This window comes from Raphanus sativus, chromosome 3 (assembly GCF_000801105.2).
Source record: "Raphanus sativus cultivar WK10039 chromosome 3, ASM80110v3, whole genome shotgun sequence".
Taxonomy (NCBI): domain Eukaryota; kingdom Viridiplantae; phylum Streptophyta; class Magnoliopsida; order Brassicales; family Brassicaceae; genus Raphanus; species Raphanus sativus.
The window spans coordinates 22,241,113-22,255,445 of record NC_079513.1 but is presented as its reverse complement, the minus strand read 5'-3'; the positions used below and the strand labels follow the sequence as shown (position 1 = coordinate 22,255,445).

Here is a 14,333-nt window from a genome sequence, read left to right as displayed (position 1 = left end):
GCAACTCACGCTTTTGGGATGGCAGGCTGTGGTCTACTGGATTTGGACTGAGAGAAATAACCGACTTCATCGCCATCAATTCCGATCTCCTGATGCACTCCTTCGGTTGCTTGATAGGCAGATTAAGGATAAGATACTGGGTTTCCGATTCATTTCCCCTGTAAAGTCTTCTAGACTCATGCAGCTTTGGGTGTGATCGTCGATTCAAAGCTTCAGCATGCTCTCTACTTCCTCTTTGCTGTCGATTGGTTTCTGCATCGTTGGTTCCGTCACAGTTCTCTACTTGGACTTTTGGTTCAATTGATCTTTAATTATGGGTTTCTATGGGTGGGGTTGTATTAAAAAGTGGCCTTGGGCCGGCAGACTATAGCTCTAAGGAGCTTGTAACTCTTTTATTTTCTTTTTGCATTTTAATATGGAAACCTTAAGTCAAAAAAAAAAAATATATGCCAAAACTTTGGAAAATCATAATAGAAAATAGATTGTATTAAAAAGAAGAAAGTAACACATTGACCCCTAAGTTACACCTCCAAGATTATTGGGCCCAACTCATTTCAAAGTAGCAAGTTAAGCATAATGGATCTCAGAAGGATCTAGAAACCCTATAAGGCATGTGTATATATACGTAACTTCTCTCTTCACTACTTCGCATCTACTCTCTCCTTTATTGCGTCTCCTAGATAAACCCCAACCCTAGATCTCTCTCCGATAAGCAGGCGACGATGGCAGACGCCGAGACTTTTGCCTTCCAGGCCGAGATCAACCAATTGCTCTCCCTCATCATCAACACCTTTTACAGCAACAAGGAGATCTTCCTTCGTGAGCTCATCAGTAACTCCTCCGATGTAAGTCTCTTGCTTTCTCCTATGTTTTGTAGATCGATCTGTAGATTAGGTTTTGATTAGTGTTGTTGTTCTCTCCGATTGAAATAGAGAACTCTTGGCTATAGTGTTGCTAGCGATGTGAGGTGAATTGATTTTGGATTGATTCTTATTGAATTTCGCTCGATGCGTTTGTATACGCTGTTTGCGTTTTGTGCGATTGTTACTTATTGGTTCTGATCTGATTCTGGTTAAACAGGCGTTGGACAAGATTAGGTTCGAGTCCTTGACCGATAAGAGCAAGTTGGATGGACAGCCAGAGCTTTTCATTCACATCATTCCTGACAAGACTAACAACACCTTGACCATTATTGATAGTGGTATCGGTATGACCAAGGCTGATCTGGTCAACAACCTTGGAACCATTGCGAGGTCTGGTACCAAGGAGTTCATGGAGGCGTTGGCTGCTGGTGCTGACGTTAGCATGATTGGGCAGTTTGGTGTTGGTTTCTACTCTGCTTACTTGGTTGCTGACAAAGTCATTGTCACCACCAAGCATAATGATGACGAGCAGTACGTGTGGGAGTCTCAGGCTGGTGGGTCTTTCACCGTGACAAGAGACACCTCTGGTGAGAGTCTTGGTAGGGGCACAAAGATGGTCCTTCACCTTAAGGAGGATCAGTTGGAGTACCTTGAGGAGAGGAGGCTTAAGGACTTGGTCAAGAAGCACTCTGAGTTCATCAGCTACCCTATCTCTCTTTGGATCGAGAAGACCATTGAGAAGGAGATCTCTGATGATGAAGATGAGGAAGAGAAGAAGGACGAGGAGGGAAAGGTTGAGGAAGTTGATGAAGAGAAAGAAAAGGAGGAAAAGAAAAAGAAGAAGATTAAGGAGGTTTCTCACGAGTGGGATTTGGTGAACAAGCAGAAGCCAATTTGGATGAGGAAGCCTGAGGAGATCAACAAGGAGGAGTACGCTGCCTTCTACAAGAGCCTCAGCAACGACTGGGAAGAGCACTTGGCCGTGAAGCACTTCTCGGTTGAAGGACAGCTCGAGTTCAAGGCTGTTCTCTTTGTTCCCAAGAGAGCTCCTTTTGATCTCTTTGACACCAAGAAGAAGCCCAACAACATCAAGCTTTACGTCCGTCGTGTCTTCATCATGGACAACTGCGAAGACATCATCCCCGAGTACCTTGGCTTTGTCAAGGGTATCGTTGACTCCGAAGATCTTCCTCTCAACATCTCAAGAGAGACGTTGCAGCAGAATAAGATCCTTAAGGTCATCCGCAAGAACCTCGTGAAGAAGTGCATGGAGCTCTTCTTTGAGATTGCTGAGAACAAGGAGGACTACAACAAGTTCTACGAAGCATTCTCTAAGAATCTGAAGCTCGGTATCCACGAGGACTCCCAGAACAGAACCAAGATCGCTGAATTGCTCCGTTACCACTCGACCAAGAGCGGTGATGAGTTGACCAGCCTCAAGGACTACGTGACAAGGATGAAGGAAGGTCAGGAAGATATCTTCTACATCACCGGTGAGAGCAAGAAGGCTGTGGAGAACTCTCCATTCCTTGAGAAGCTCAAGAAGAAAGGGTATGAAGTTCTCTACATGGTTGATGCTATCGATGAGTATGCCATTGGCCAGCTCAAGGAGTTTGAGGGAAAGAAGCTCGTGTCTGCAACCAAGGAAGGATTGAAACTGGGAGAGACAGAGGACGAGAAGAAGAAAAAGGAGGAGCTCAAGGAGAAGTTCGAAGGACTCTGCAAAGTGATCAAGGATGTTCTTGGTGACAAGGTCGAGAAGGTTATTGTCTCTGACCGTGTTGTTGACTCACCTTGCTGTCTGGTGACGGGTGAATACGGCTGGACCGCAAACATGGAGAGGATCATGAAAGCCCAGGCTTTGAGAGACAGCAGCATGGGTGGTTACATGTCTTCCAAGAAGACAATGGAAATCAACCCAGAGAATGCGATCATGGACGAGCTGAGGAAAAGAGCTGAAGCCGACAAGAATGACAAGTCTGTGAAAGATCTTGTTTTGCTCCTCTTTGAGACTGCTCTTCTCACTTCTGGATTCAGCCTAGACGAGCCAAACACTTTCGGGAGCAGAATCCACCGGATGTTGAAGCTTGGACTGAGCATTGATGATGATGATGCTGTGGAAGCTGATGCAGAGATGCCTCCACTTGAAGATGACGCTGATGCTGAAGGTAGCAAGATGGAGGAGGTTGATTAAATGTTTCCTAATGACTGACCTCAGATGATGGTTTTCTCGTATCTCTTGTTTTTCCTTTCCGTCGTTGAACTATTATTTTGTGGTTTTTAAGTACGCTATTAGCGATGTAGTTTTTTTCTCAGAACTATTAATTTTCTGCTTCTATCTAAGGAACTTTTTAGTGTTTCTAGCAAGTCCGGTCCACCTATTGAAGGGTTGATATAATCCTCCTGATCTTGATTATATTTTTGTGAAATTGATAGTGTCCTGCACAAGCAAAGACACTAGCTTAGACAAGGAAAATTAAAGTATCCTACTGCTATTTGCATTGCTAATCTCTTCTAAATAGATCTACTGGCGTTGTTATAGCCTTATAGTTGCTGTCGTGAGTTTCTTTTGCGGTAAAAATGTTGGTACTCTCTGTAAGATGACTTTGGTCTCTGGAATTCTTGATAGAATATTGTTATATTATATCTAAGTTGAGTAGTTATGCCTCTTTTATCATTTTGACATGTCCCTGTGATAGCTTCACGCATCGCGTCTATTCTCTACTGTGTCGTGTTTGAGCTTTGTGTTTATGCTACAATGAGAATGTAGAAGGGGGAGAGTTGATGTTTCTTAGTGTTAGTAATAATATTGCATGACTATTTGATCAAGCGAAAGTTTCATGTATAGTAATAGCACCTAATAATTCCTCGAATAACAAAAACACAGGTTGTAAACTCAATGAAACAATAGTCTAGCAGCTTGCTCTTTTATTTTACTAGACTTCATCGAGAATGAAAAGAAGGAAACCAGAGAAGCAATTTTGTGGTGCCTGTGTTAATAATGCCCTGTATTTATTATACGGCCACGTTTTAATCGAGCCCTTAATTTGTACTCATTACGGAACCGTGTAACGTTTGTTTTTGTTTTTATATCCGATCAAGTGAAAGACGATCTGAATAGAACCCGAACCCGCCAGTGTCATGAGCTGTCTTCCGATGAAAGACGACAAGGCAGAAGGTTTGGATATGATCTTCGCTAAACTTATGGAACACTTCTCCGCCACAGATTCTCCAAGAACTAGAGTTGAAGGGCATTCTCTCGCAGTGGTTTTGATGAACGATTTGCGTTGTTGTTTCATAAGACTAGAAGTGTATCTGTGGTTATTATATGGAAACTTGTGATTCAAGGCAACTAAAAATAGTCGTTGTAAGGTTGTTGACAAACTGCTTTTTCAAAGATTCGGGTGGTTAGTATAAGGGAAGTATATGACTGGGTGGTTAGTATTAGGGAAGTATTTGACTTGGTGGCTATATTCTTGTTTTCTGGTTACACATTTACACATTTGTGCATGACTCGTCAAATGATTAGAGAAATGAATGAATAAAACGAAATTTAATTACTGAAACTAAACTCTAAAACTGTTTTATTTTGAGATGTTGTAAGTTTTAACTAAAAAAATCATCCAAAAATGGTGTTCCCTATTTGTAGTATGGGAATTCAAACCTAAATTAAAGCACCTGATTGCTGAAGTCAGTCATCTCAGAATGTTATGATGCCTTGTTAACCAAACTTTATATCCAACATGAAAATCAGGTATTCTAACTGAACGTACACCAGTTAAAGGTATATTACTGTGAATTTGATAACTACAAAATTAGTTTGAAAGCTTATGTAGTTACATGGTTTAGGTAAATCCACTGAGAGGTAACATATGATTGTATTAGCAGATAAAACTAAAACACAGGGCATAATGAGAAATAACCATATGAAGTGTGAACACTATATATCAAGATTTTTATAAATGTTGTGGCATTTTGGTGTATAATCTCACAATCCTTTACGGTTACTGGTGAGCTATTCCTGTACAAAACTTATGGCACTCACACAAGTAACCTACTTGCTTCAAATAAAAACAAAAACAAAAACAAAAACCTTTTAAAGAAGAAACCAACAAAAAACTATAAAACCATAGATTTTACTCTCATGAGCTCTTGTCTGCTTTAGTTTTTTTTCGTTTTTCATCTGAAAAGATCTTGTTTGCAGAGAGGACAACAAGAGATGATACGAAGCCATTGATCTACACACTTCAGGTGGAACTTATGTGAACATGGAAGCTTCCTTACTTCTTCCTTGTCTTTATACTTCGCCAAACATATACAACACTCCTGCATATCAAAAATAAATATAAAAATCTACTCATTTTGTGTCTTATATATATGTCAGCCTAATGATAGACAGCATTTGATATCAGCCTACTTAGATGGATCAAACAGAGCCATTATAATTATATAAACCAGTTCCGGTATATCATCATTTGACATCTGATTGATTTGATTAACCAGGTATTCAATCTTTGCTAAACCAGGAATGGTTTACTCTGCGATGACTCTGTCCTAAGAGAAAATGGGTCTGGTTTTTATATGAGTCAAAGGAGTATTACTTACCGGATCATCAGTCTTAGGAGCTGAGTCAGAATCAGAAGCATTGTTGTCGACTCGTTTGTGTTTCCAGCTAGGGAGACTAGAGATTTGGTCATCAGATGCACCTCTGTCTGAAGATCCCATGTTCATGTTGTATCCAAGTAGGCTACTAAAGAGAGGGACAAGGCAACATAGGAAAAGGAAGAGAAGAAAAGGAAAAGAGTAGCAGAGAGCGTTCCAAGAAAGAAGAGAGACGCATAGGGCGTGAAGCTTGGGAGCATGGTTGAAAGAACCAAATCTAGAATCAAACACCCAAACATTCCCAACCACAAACCAAATCGCAAAGAAAAGCTCTAGAGACGTTCTGCATCTGTTCATTAAATGAGAGCTCCTGGAAGTTACAACATTCAAAATTTTAACACAACTTCATGATCTTGCAAAACAAAATCAAAAAAATATAAGTTACCTAGTTTCATCTCTGCCTCTATGTTGCTGCTCAATATCGACAAACCAGTTTCCTTGGTTTAGTTGGCGAAACCGACCATACAACAGCATGAGAGTGAGGAGACATCCCACATCATAACCTGTGATCCATAACCTCACTGGCCAAATAGGTCTCTCTTCTTTTGAGATAGCTAGTGTGAGTGTTATCACAGTAAGCTGAACAAGCAGAGCTATCATCTCATACATCATCCACGTGGTGGAATTAAAAGGATTCGCGCCTAGATCTGATCTTGATCCGTTTTGGTAGTGAAACACTCTCCTCAAGAAGATAAACCATCTAGCTCTAGATACCCTCATAGCAAACCTCAAGTAGAAGGACCTCTCTTGAACAGAGGCAGACGCATGAGTGTTATCACCTCGTGGTGGCGTGGTACTCAAGGAAGAAGATGATGAAATAGTTATGGAGATAATATTGGAAGATGATTCATCCATTGGAAGTTTTCCAAGCCTTCAATATTTTATTTAGACATTCAGAGAAGAAAAGATTGAACATAAGAAAATATCAAACTTGTGAAAGTTTATAAGTTGTGAGCACACACATGAAACTTGAAAGTATATAAACGAAAATATCATGAAAAAGAAAACACTAACAATAATAGAAACTAAAGAAAGAATATCACGAAGTTTACATGACTTAACAATAATAAAAACACATGAAAAAACTATATACCTTATTTGCAACCACCAAAAAAAGCAAACTCAGCTCCGTACACGAACTCCACGATTTCCCAAAATAGAGGAATCTATTTCACAAAAGGAAACTACCTAGTAGCCTAAGCTTTGAGTACAGAGATAAGCTTTTGTCAGAAATGAAATAGCTAGGTTTTAGAGGGAGAACTTGTTTCTAATATAGGAGAAAAGATTGAGAAGACAGGAACAAAAGAAAAAGATTATAACAAGGAAATATAAGGAAGGTGTTGTGTTTATGTCAGGGAAGGTGAAGTTGGGCAAGAGATGGCGACCAAGAATCAAACCATAACAAGAGGATTGTTTATATATTTTTTTATAAGAAAGAAACTCTTTTGATGTTGTGGTTTGTTTTGTTTGCTTTGGTTTGAAGAGAATGAAAGAAAGGGAGATGAAGAGAGGAAGAGAACGTTGGCCTAATCTAACACCTGAGGTTTTGTTTATACGAAGCAATGTTTAGATAGCAACTGCTTCTTTCAACCGCCAACGCAGACCCCTTCTCTCTCTACTCTGTTCTCTCTCTCTCTAGCATTGAGAGGAAAGGGAAATATATTTTATTGATTTTTCTGTTTTGTTTTTATTTATACAATTTTTCTTTTTAAAAAAGAAATGGATAAGAAGAACATCTAGATGAAGTCATCAATTCAAAATTCACCATATGACAAATCTCGTTTGTTATAACAGAAAAATCTTTCTCGCTTTTTATTATGCTGATCATTTCCCAACTATAGCGATATTGAATTTTAATTAAAATATAGTATAAAAACCACAAAATATTTGTCCTCTACGTACATAACTTAACCCTGTAAATGGATAATTATTGTTCAATTCAGTGAATCTATATATGTAATTATGTTAATTCAAATATATATACTTTTTATTGGAAATTAATTATATAGAGAAATGATGTTTAAGATTACTAGCTTGACAACAAGATTGTATAATCTGGCGGGAGGAAATGGGAAGGAGTGGGGGATGGTTGGCTAACTAATCTCAACCAGAAGAGTTTCTATCATTTACGTTGTGGAGTGGAGCCCATTCCCTCTCTTTCTTTCAGTTTCCACGTTGTCTTTTGTCCCATTATTATTTTTAATTTTTTTGAAAAAGGCTTTTGTCCCATTATTGAGTTTTTTTTTGTCATATGATAATTGTGAAAGTACATGATTAAAAAGAATAAAAGAGGAATCAATTTTGAATGAAATAATGAATTTTTTTTTTGAACTTAAAAATAATGAATTGAAACTCTGAAGTTTCGCAAAGTTTTAAAGTCAATTATGTGAATACTATCCACGTATATGTTGAAACCTAGAGTATTCAAAACAGAATTTAGTTCTGCATCTGTGAAAATTATAAGCACTTTAGCACTAGTATTCTGGTTCCGTTGGTCAATCATTCTAAAATGTTGACTTTCTTATATTGTATTTTGACACCATTCACATACTAGTTGAAATTTCGAGATTGGAAATAGTGTATAAGCTAAATGACTATGCTGTATGCATGGTATATCTCTAAAAATAGTAAGTACTACCAGTTGACACTGACGACGCACGATCCAAACTGTATTTTAACTTTATCTAAAAGACAAAAGCCATTTTAATTTTTATCCATTAAAACCTTAAAGGAACTACGATACTAGATCCATCGAATAATGACATATTACACTTTGTAGTTAAAACTAAATACTTGTATACAGTACAGGCCCGGCTTTGACCACAAACTTTAGAAACATCTGTATGTGGCCTATTAATTTTGTAAAATTTTAAGGCCTAATTTTTCTATTAGTATTAATTATAAACATATAAATTTTGTTATATGTACTATATTATATATTGTCGATAAGTAAGGATTAAGGAAGGATATACTTTTTATGTTATTAAACATGAGTGAATTAAAAAAAGAACTTTGAGTACGAGAGTTTGATGGATGATTTTGCAGAAAAAAATGCAAGAATATCTATATTTAAGAACTGATAATTTTTATTAGTTTGAGGATATTGTAATTTTTTTATTATAGACTTGAGTTTTTATCGACAGATTTTTTTATATATTATCTAAGGACCTCAGTTTTATATTTCGTATTGGACCATGAATATCTCAGAACCGGTACTGATACAGTATACTCTTTGATATACACGTTGAATAGGATAATTTAATTTAATCTTCTTTTTATAAGTATATAGTTTTGTTTAGTATTCATTTCATAAGATCTAATCAGTTTTGTTTAGTGTTCATTTCATAAGGTCTAATCAAATTTCAAAGCTTCGAACTTAAATCATGTTTTTCTCTGCGTTCATCGTCGACCATGTATATATGTCGGTCTCGTCGACAAGGTGTTGGAGTAAGCTTGAAGTTAGCTTAAGATGCAAGTTATCCTAATACTAATGGGTTTAGGTCTTTTAAGAGATAAGGATCAAGTTGTGTTGTTACCATTAGGATTAGGATAAACATGGGGCTATATATACAATGTCGTGTAGGGCATTGTAGTTAGAGTTTTTGAGATTGTGATTGAGAGCTTTAGTTTTTGTGATAGTTTTCTAAAGCATTGTGAGTTTGAGTTTGAGTTAATAAGAAGAGACAAGTTCTTATTGATCTTTGAGTTCATACAATTATTGTTGAGAAACAATAATTGGTATCAGAGCAAGACGATTCAATGGGAGATATAATTGTGTCTGGTTCTAAACCTAAGGAGGGGAGTTCGTCGATAAAGTGTCCTGTCCTTACTGCAACAAACTATACGGTGTGGGCTATGAGGATGAAAATCCTGCTTAAGGTACATGAAGTCTGGGACATCATAGAGACTGATACAGCTGATCAGAAGAAAAACAATATGGCTATGGCACTATTGTTTCAGGCAATACCAGAGGCACTCGTACTTCAAGTAGGAGAACTCGATACCGCGAAGAAAATCTGGGAGGCTATAAGGACTCGTCATGTTGGAGCAGAAAGAGTTAAAGAAGCAAGGTTGCAGACATTAATGGCTGATTTTGATCGGCTTACGATGAAAGAGACAGAGACTATAGACGATTTTGCAGGAAAACTTGCAGAGATATCATCAAAGTCGGCAGCTTTAGGAGAAGAGATAGAAGAACCTAAACTTGTTAAGAAGTTTCTCAAGAGCTTGCCAAGGAAAAATTATATACATATAGTGGCAGCTCTAGAGCAAGTTTTGGATCTTAAGACTACAAGCTTTGAGGATATTATTGGTCGGATGAAGGTATACGAGGAGAGAATAGGCACTGACAAAGAGGATACACAAGAAGACCAAAGCAAGTTAATGTATGCTAGTAATGAAACGCAGACTTCTCGTGCTGAAGCTCTGTCATCTCGAGGTGATGGACAACAAAACCGAGATAACTATAATGATTACAGAGGCAGAAACAGAGGAGGACGTGCGTATAACAGAGGACGAGGACGAGGAAGATACAATGGTGGAGCATATAATGGAGTTAGAGATGCATCTAGAATTACCTGTTTCAGATGTGACAAAGTTGGACACTATGTTGCTCAATGTCCAGATAGACTACTAAAGCTACAAGAGGTCCAAGATGCAGAACATAATGAGACGCAAGAAGCCGACGAACTCATGATGCACGAAGTGGTCTATTTGAATGAAAAGAAAGTAGTACCAAGCAGATACGAAGAGAACAACAGTGATGTCGATGTCTGGTACCTTGATAACGGAGCAAGTAACCACATGAGTGGCGATAAGCGTTATTTCTCTACTATTGATGATTCTGTGACAGGAAAAGTTCGTTTTGGCGATGACTCGAGGATTGATATAAAGGGAAAAGGGACTATTGAGTTTACTGATAGAAACGGAGAAGCAAGAAGGATTACAGATGTATACTTTATCCCTGATCTGAAGAGTAATATCATCAGTCTTGGCCAAGCAACAGAATCGGGTTGCGATGTAAGAATGAAAGGAGAGGAGCTTATAATGCATGATCGTGATGGAAAGCTGATAGTAAGAGCAACAAGAGGAAAGAACAGGTTATACAAAGTGCGTATGGGATTAAAAGATGCAATGTGCTACCTATCTACAAAGACGAGTGATTCAAGTAGATGGCACTCTAGACTTGGTCACATCAATCTAGAAACTATGAGATCAATGATAAAACGAGAACTGGTTGTTGGCATTCCAAACATAGATATCGAAGCAAAAGTTTGTGGATCTTGTATGCTTGGGAAACAAGCAAGACATGCTTTTCCAAAAGCAACAAGTTATCGAGCATCTTGTGTCCTTGAGCTTATACATGGCGATTTGTGTGGCCCTATTACGCCAAGTACAGGTGGAGGAAACAGATATATACTTGTGCTTATTGATGATTGCTCTGGTACATGTGGACAGCTCTAATGAAAGAGAAGAGCGATGCTTTCGACAAGTTCAAGAGTTTTAAACGAATGGTAGAACACGAGACAAAGAAGCGGATCCAAACATTCAGGACTGACAGAGGAGGAGAATTCGTGTCTCGAGAGTTTGATGCTTTCTGCAGTAATGAAGGGATTAAGAGACATCTTACTGCTCCGTATAGTCCACAACAAAACGGCGTTGTGGAGCGACGAAACCGCACTTTAATGGAGATGACAAGAAGTATTATGAAGCATATGTCAGTACCAAATTACCTATGGGGAGAAGCAGTAAGACATTCTACTTACCTATTGAATCGAGTGGCAACCAGAGTGATACGAGATCAGACACCTTATGAAGTTTTACGAGGAATGAAACCTAACATTGGTCACTTGAAGGTGTTTGGTTGCATAGGTTATGCCAAGGTGGAAGCAAAGCTACTAAGAAAGTTGGATGATCGATCTAGAATGCTTGTGCATCTCGGAACAGAGCCTGGCTCTAAGGCCTATCGCATGTTCGATCCGAATACAAGGAGGATTGTCGTGAGTAGAGATGTAGTGTTTGACGAGTCAAAACAATGGAACTGGAGCTCAACGACATCTGATTCGAGTAACACGGGAAGTTTCAAGATCACAGTAGGAGTTTTTGGGAATCATGGCTTATACGAAGAAGATCATGAAACAGAGCTCAAAACAGAGCAGAGCGTGGCAGAGAAAGAGGATGAAGTTATTCCTCAAGACGAGGAGGAAGATGAGGATGAGATTGGCGAAGATGATGCGTTTGAAGCTGGAGGTCTGAGAAGGTCTTCACGAACGGTGAGACAACCTAAGTATCTAGAGGATTATGTTCTGTTCTTGTCAGAAGAAGAAGGTGAGAGACTACTAATGTGTCTCAATAACGAGCCAACCAGTTTCGAAGAGGCCAAGAAGTATAAGGAGTGGATGCAAGCATGTGAAGCAGAGATTTATAGTATCACGAAGCTTGACTCGTGGGAACTTGTGGATCTTCCACCAGGAGCAAAGCCAATAGACTTAAAGTGGGTATTCAAGATTAAAAGAAACTCAGATGGGAGCATAAACAAATACAAATCTCGGCTTGTTGCTAAGGGTTATGTTCAAAGGTATGGGATAGACTATGAAGAGGTCTTTGCACCTGTGGCTAGGATCGAGAGTATACGGTTGCTTATTAACTTGGCGGCTGCAAATAGTTGGGAAATTCATCATCTCGATGTAAAGACTGTGTTCTTGCACGGGGACCTGAAGGAGACCGTATATGTTATGCAACCGGAGGGTTTTGAAGTAAAGGGTAATGAGCAGAAGGTTTATAAGCTAAAAAAAGCGTTATACGGCTTGAAACAAGCACCTAGGGCGTGGAATGATAAACTAAACAAGATACTACTCGGTTTTGGTTTCACTAGATGCCTTAAAGAACCATCGGTTTACAGGAAGGAGATGAAAGAGAAGCTTCTGGTTGTGGCAGTATATGTTGATGATTTATTCATCACTGGAACATGTATGAAGATGATCACTGAGTTTAAAGGGGAGATGGCAAGTAAATTTGAAATGAGTGATCTTGGAAGGCTATCATACTATCTAGGAATTGAGGTGATACAAGGCGTAAATGGAATAACTCTGAGTCAGAAACGTTATGCACAGAAGATCTTAGAAGAAGCAGACATGAAAGACTGCAATCCTGCGCATATACCTATGGAACCAGGTCTCAAGTTAGCCAAGTCTGAGGAAGAAAAGGAGATAGATGCAACGTATTACAGAAGGATCATTGGATGTTTTCGTTATCTTCTACATACACGCCCTGATATGTCATATTGTGTAGGCGTGTTGAGCAGATATATGGCAAGTCCGAGAGTATCTCATGGAGCGGCAATGAAGCAGTGTCTGAGGTATCTAAAGGGTACTATGGCTTATGGTATAACATTCGAGAAGACAGGAAGAGGTGCAGCAAAATTGATAGGATATAGTGACTCAAGCCATAATGTGGACGCAGACGATGGACGAAGCACAACAGGACATATTTTCTATCTTGGAAATAGTCCCATTACATGGTGTTCACAAAAACAGGATACAGTTGCATTGTCTTCTTGCGAGGCTGAGTTTATGGCAGGTACAAAAGCAGCAAGACAGGCCATTTGGCTTCAAGATTTGCTCAGAGAAATCGTTGGAGTATCAGGCGAGAAGACAGTCATACAGATAGATAACCGATCAGCAATAGCACTTACGAGAAATCCGGTGTTCCATGGGCGCAGCAAGCACATTCACACCAGATTTCATTTCATAAGGGAGTGCGTTGAGAAAGGTTTGATGGAGGTTGATCACATACCGGGAAGCGAGCAAAAAGCAGACATACTAACCAAAGCTCTTGGGAGAGCTAAGTATCAAGAGATGCGGGAACTCATAGGCGTGCGTGATGTTGAAGACAAGAACTCCAAGAACTCCAAGCTTAAAAGGGAGAATGTTGGAGTAAGCTTGAAGTTAGCTTAAAATGCAAGTTATCCTAATAATAATGGGTTTAGGTCTTTTAAGAGATAAGGATCAAGTTGTGTTGTTACCATTAGGATTAGGATAAACATGGGGCTATATATACAATGTCGTATAGGGCATTGTAGTTAGAGTTTTTGAGATTGTGATTGAGAGCTTTAGTTTTTGTGATAGTTTTCTAAAGCATTGTGAGTTTGAGTTTGAGTTAATAAGAAGAGACAAGTTCTTATTGATCTTTGAGTTCATACAATTATCGTTGAGAAACAATACAAGGGACCAATGGAGAAATAAAGAACATGATTACTTTTTTCTTAATCACGAGCATAAAGAACATGATTACTTTAGAATGAGGATATTTCATGAACATTGACCAATTATTATTTTATACTTTTGTAGGAAACAAAGGAAACTCCAAGGCAGCATCAAAGCCTAACACGTGGCTTGGCTTCCCACGAACACATAGACACGTGGATAATACCGCTAGCTAACTTGAAATCCCATTCATCTTAGCTATAGCCACACGGCCCTTTTGTTTTTGGTGGTTATTGCTAAGTCTAGTTATTGCAATCCGGATCGACATTACTTTCACACATATCACCGTCCGTTAGTATAGGCAGTGCCGTCCCATAATTTGGGGTGGCCTAAAGCGCAAAAAAAAAATTATGTGGCCTCTTATACAAATACCAACAATAAATAGTAACAGTCAACCAATACAAAAATATATAATCACCGAATGGTAAAAATTAAAACTACGTTGGACAAAAGAAAGAGAGAACTACGATATGCTAACTCAAATTAAACTACTAAACCATCTGATCTAACTAATACTCGGTGACATGTGGTCTTAATATGTTCT

The 14,333-nt window shown here is 38.7% G+C and overlaps 2 protein-coding genes across 2 annotated transcripts; one reads left to right on the top strand and one right to left on the bottom strand.

Annotated features, from left to right (window-relative positions):
- The first annotated feature begins 643 nt into the window (after positions 1 to 643).
- On the top strand, positions 644 to 3,222 carry LOC108847049 (heat shock protein 90-2). The gene is made up of 2 exons (XM_018620218.2): positions 644 to 845; positions 1,081 to 3,222. The coding sequence occupies exons 1-2, from the start codon at positions 723 to 725 to the stop codon at positions 3,055 to 3,057; spliced, it is 2,100 nt and encodes a 699-aa protein (XP_018475720.1). The 5' UTR covers positions 644 to 722; the 3' UTR covers positions 3,058 to 3,222.
- A 1,570-nt stretch (positions 3,223 to 4,792) lies between these two features.
- Positions 4,793 to 7,183, bottom strand: LOC130509692 (E3 ubiquitin-protein ligase At4g11680-like). Its single transcript, XM_057005870.1, has 4 exons — positions 6,619 to 7,183; positions 5,911 to 6,396; positions 5,469 to 5,835; positions 4,793 to 5,189 (listed from the first exon to the last, which is right to left on the bottom strand). The coding sequence occupies exons 2-4, from the start codon at positions 6,378 to 6,380 to the stop codon at positions 5,043 to 5,045; spliced, it is 984 nt and encodes a 327-aa protein (XP_056861850.1). The 5' UTR covers positions 6,381 to 6,396; positions 6,619 to 7,183; the 3' UTR covers positions 4,793 to 5,042.
- Between the last annotated feature and the right edge of the window lie 7,150 nt (positions 7,184 to 14,333).

Excerpts from the sequence above, each read along its gene's own strand:
- LOC108847049 (XM_018620218.2), top strand. The coding sequence starts at position 723 with ATGGCAGACGCCGAGACTTTTGCCTTCCAGGCCGAGATCAACCAATTG. Across the intron at positions 846-1,080 it reads TCATCAGTAACTCCTCCGAT|GCGTTGGACAAGATTAGGTT; the intron begins GTAAGTCTCTTG and ends CTGGTTAAACAG.
- LOC130509692 (XM_057005870.1), bottom strand. The coding sequence starts at position 6,380 with ATGGATGAATCATCTTCCAATATTATCTCCATAACTATTTCATCATCT. Across the intron at positions 5,836-5,910 it reads AGAGGCAGAGATGAAACTAG|GAGCTCTCATTTAATGAACA; the intron begins GTAACTTATATT and ends TGTAACTTCCAG. Across the intron at positions 5,190-5,468 it reads CTCCTAAGACTGATGATCCG|GAGTGTTGTATATGTTTGGC; the intron begins GTAAGTAATACT and ends TTTGATATGCAG.